This window comes from Parasteatoda tepidariorum, chromosome 8, assembly GCF_982258835.1.
Source record: "Parasteatoda tepidariorum strain Cologne lab strain chromosome 8, Ptep-v5.0, whole genome shotgun sequence".
Classification (NCBI taxonomy): Eukaryota; Metazoa; Arthropoda; class Arachnida; order Araneae; family Theridiidae; genus Parasteatoda; species Parasteatoda tepidariorum.
In genome coordinates, this window is record NC_141762.1 from 90,196,332 (window position 1) to 90,201,066 (window position 4,735).

The 4,735-nt window shown below is 35.7% G+C and overlaps 1 protein-coding gene across 1 annotated transcript; it reads left to right on the forward strand.

The window, feature by feature from the left end:
* Positions 1–660: 660 nt before the first annotated feature.
* Positions 661–3,117, forward strand: LOC147806527 (uncharacterized). Its single transcript, XM_087149662.1, has one exon. The coding sequence runs from the start codon at positions 661–663 to the stop codon at positions 3,115–3,117; it is 2,457 nt and encodes an 818-aa protein (XP_087005788.1).
* Positions 3,118–4,735: the final 1,618 nt, after the last annotated feature.

Sequence of the window (4,735 nt, forward strand, 5' to 3'; positions counted from 1 at the left end):
TTCGTATTGACCAGCCATCGCTGGGATTCAAACTCGGTCCACCGCACAAATATAAGGAAAAGTTAAACACAGCTAGGTAATTGTCCCTGATGGGGTGATACATGCCGTCTAATTAGTAGGGAGATTTCGCAAATTTACGTTAGCATCCGTACGCTCCCATACGTAAAATTTCAAATAATTGGGCATGCGCACTTCTAGCGCGCATGCATCAGTTCGGGTGAAATGCGCATGCGCCAGTGAAAGAATATCAAACTTACGTAAGCGAAAATAAGAGATTTTGCAAAAATTCGTAATTTTAAAACGCTAACGTAGTGGAACATCATTTTGACTTTGACTACAAAATCAAAGCAAACGTTTACAAAGGAAGTAGACGTCTCTTTAAAGTCCGTGGCTGTCACGAGGTGTTATAATTTAATTGTTTTTTGTGCTGGCTCAAATTCCGGTGGCAACGTTATTCACAATGCCATGGTTACGAGCGATTCTGTAACTAGAGAGAGTAGTTGAAAAATAATAAACAAAGTTTTTTATAAAGATGCCTCAAGATTCCTAACTTGTTATTTATATAAGGACACAACATTTGGTGACCCGGACGTGATCCGTAGTTGACACAGGTTAGTGAAATATTTTATAGTGAGAGGAAAAGCATTGAATTTTTGTATAATGGAGGACATAATCAGAAAACGTAAACCACTTAGAATGACTTTTACCAAAACCATAGGAAGTTTATTTAACGAATTAGAAAAACAAACGCCTGACAGTAAAAACATCAAACAGCAGTATTTTACTTTAGATAGAGTTTTTAATAAAATGAAAGAATGTGACGAATTAATTTTGAACGATATAAAAACAGACGTTGAATTTGAAGCTGAGTATAATAAGATTGAAGAATATGATCAAAAAATGGATTTGGCAAGAGCAGAAAGTGAAATATTTTTCAGTAAACAAATTGTGTTGAATGGTGCGGCGAGTTCCGTCACTTTATCGCCAAATACAAAACGAAGAATGCGTCTTCCGAAGATTGAATTGTTACGTTTTGGAGGAGACCTGAAAGATTACCTTGGTTTTTGGAGACAGTTCCAAAGAATACATACTGATAGCGAGTTGGCTCCAGAAGACAAGTTTCAGTATCTACTGCAGTGCGTAACACACGGTAGCCGAGCTCGAGAAGTAATTGAAAGTTTTCCGCCAACAGCGGAAAACTATAAAAAGTCTATCGACGCGCTGAAAAGTAAATTTGGAAGAGACGAGTTACTAATAGAATATTATGTCCGTGAATTATTAACTCTTGTTGTAAAAAATGCTACAGAAAAAAGGGGAAATTTAAATATTGCAAATTTGTATGACAAATTAGAGTCACATCTCAGATCGTTAGAATCGTTAGGATTGGCGAGTGAGAAGTATGAAGCGATTTTGTTTCCATTGGTGGAGTCCTGCATTCCCGAAGATTTAATGAGAGTTTGGCTGCGAAATCCAATACAGTCGGGCGTAGCAGGTGAAATGGCAGATAGTTTTGGAAACAAATTGAAAAACTTACTTTCATTTTTGAAACGCGAGGTGGAAGGCGAAGAACGTTTACAGCTGGCGAGAAATGGATTTGATGGTGCTCGGACAAGGTTGAGGTCTAAGAAAGAGCAACACATCGACGAAGTCATTCCCACCGCCAGCACTCTGGTTTCTAGTGACATATCCCAGAGGCATCCATTTTGTGTGTTCTGTGACAAGACTCATGAAAGTAGAGATTGCTTCATTGCACAAAGTTGGTCTTTGGATAAGAAGAAAGAAGTCTTAAGCAATAAGAAAGCGTGTTATATTTGTTTCAAGGCTAACCATAGGGCTAAAGAGTGCAAAGCAAAACTCAAATGTATGATGTGTTCCAAGCGGCATCACGTAATTATGTGTTTCGAGTTACCAGTAAACAAACGGGAGTTGACAGCTAAGGAAAGGGTAGATTCAAGTAATGTGTTGGTCGCCAAAGAGGGTAACGAAGTTCTTCTGCAGACTCTCTTAGTAAATATTGAAGCCAATGGGAAAAGAAAACTGGTTCGAGCTCTTATTGACAGTGGCTCCCAGAATTCTCACATATTGAAGAGAACTGTTAAAGAAATGGGCCTTAAACCTACGACAAGAAGAAGTTTAGCCCAATCATTGTTTGGCGGCGTTACGACGCAAGTGAAAGATCATGGGCTTTACCAAATCACTCTTAAACCACAAAATAGAAATTTTTCTCTGGACATACAACTTTTTGATCAGCAGTCTATTTGTGGTACAATTACTAGACTTAAAAGAGGACCGTGGAATAAGGAATTATATAAGAAAAAGATATGGATTGCTGATTACGGAGAAGGTTCACCTGATATAAAACTGTTAATTGGTGCCGACTTTTGCGGACAGCTATTCACTGGAAACATGGAACGTCTTCACTGTGGGTTGATTGCCTGTGAAGCTCATTTAGTCTGGCTTGTTATGGGCAGAACCACCAATGATTCTTACGACCCATTACGCACTAATGCTTCTGTGAGTATCACCATGTTAATTCATAGTGATAAAATAGAACACTTTTGGGACATGGAAGTTTTAGGAATCAAAGATCCTGTAGAAAAGGCCCCAAAAGAAGAAGTGATGAAATTTTTCAACGATACCTTGTCAACTGATATTGATGGGCGCTATATGGTTAAATTACCCTGGACAGACAATGCTGATCTTCCGGATAACCGAATCATTGCCGAAAAAAGACTTCTTTCCACCACATCCAAGTTAATTTCTTCAGGAAGATATTTAGCCTATGAGTCAGTTTTCCAAGAATGGGAAAGGGATCAAATAATAGAGGTGGTTCCTGATGAAGTTCCGAAGGGGAGGTGTCATTATCTTCCTCACAGAGGAGTTTTTAAGGAACATTCGACAACTAGAGTAAGACCAGTATTTGACTCCGCAAGTAAAGAAAAGGGCAAATTTTCTCTCAACGACTGTTTAGACAAGGGTTTGAATGTATTGGATACCATTCCATCGATATTGATGAGATTTAGAGAAAAGAATCTTGGCGTGATTTCCGACATAAAGAAAGCTTTTTTACAGATATCTATAAATCCAGAAGATCGAGATTTTTTAAGATTTTTATAAAGATGTCTCAAGATTCCTAACTTGTTATTTATATAAGGACACAACAGTGGCATACGATTCAAAATGCTTTATTCTACGTAAAACTGTGATTTTATTAACAGAAAGCTTTGGTAGATAATAGATTTTGATGAATTCAGCGATAAAGAATGCAGCTTATTATTATTATTTAACTTCTTTTAACTAAATTGTATAGTTAAGATAAATATAATTTATAATTTTAAAGTAGTGAAAATATATTTAGTTATGGGACTAGTGCAATTAGACAACCATAATATTAAACAAAAACAAATAAAATTCTTTTTTTATTGAGCGAATCAATTGTAAAATCACACGATTCATTTCTAAATTTCATCAATACATTTCTTCGAATTCACATTCCATGTTTCCAGTTTTTAGTTCAAAGGCAGGTTTAAACAAAAAACAACATTTAACAGCTATAAACAGCGTGCTTGTAGCTTTGTCTTTGTATCGTAAATCACGCCAACATCACGTAAAAAATGCGAAATTTCCCTATTTACTTTTTAATTAATTACATCAATCCTATAAAAAAGAACTAAATACTTCACTCCATTTTTAGAATTGATAAAAATTAAACTGTCACTTTGAAAGGAAACAAAAAGGCATTAAAACATTTAGAATTACCTCTTTTACGAAACAGTAAATAGGCTTTTGAGACAAGTTAAATTTTAAAATCACCGAGCATTAGAAAACGATTTAAATATAGTATTACTTAAACATGCTGGCAACATTCAAACTAACGACTTTTCTTCGTAACTGTCACTGTTACTTAATCTTCTACTGAGATCTATCAATCAAAGACGATGTAATTTCTCTTTTCTCGTCAAATTGTCACTTATTTTCTGCATAATTAGCCTTCAGAATACTTTCGAACTAGTTTAGAACATCCGGAAATTAAAGAAGGAGGCAAATGGCTGACAGCGCCATTTCCGTTCTTTTTTTTTAATGAGAACGTTGTGAGGATCTCTATTCGGTCAGACACAGGCATTTTCTTTCTTAGGAAACCCTTTTTCGGAATCTCAAACAGATGTCCGGCTTTGCCGGATCAGATTACTCCTCTTCCGGAAAGACTCCCATGATGAGAAGGTGACCTTAAAAATTCGAATTTGTTCGAAGCGTTATCTGGATAGTCTATTCTAAATTTAGTCAGATGGGCGATAATTCTTTTGTTGCCGGATATTTTAAGTTATTAGATTTAGGAATTATCCTAGATTTGAAATAGAATATTTTGAATGTCTTAAGATTTGAAATCGTATGTTTTGGATATTATTGTTAAATTCAGCTATATTGATGTCAAATTAAAAATAAAAAAAAGAGAGGAAAAAAAAAACTTATCAGAATTAAGACCGGACTATTTTTGAATTATTGTGAATTTTTTTTTTAAAGTTTCTTTTTAAGAAATAAAATTGAACGAAATGGGAGAAAGAAATGCAATAAATCGAATTTTTGACAAAAGAAAAATCTCTATTATACAACTAATTACCATGCCGGGATAGCCTGGTCGGTAGGGCGCTAGGCCCATTTCCGAGAGTTTGTGGGTTCGAACCCAGCCGGCCGAAAACTCCCCGTGTAGTAAAGTGACTGATGCACGTTAAATCTG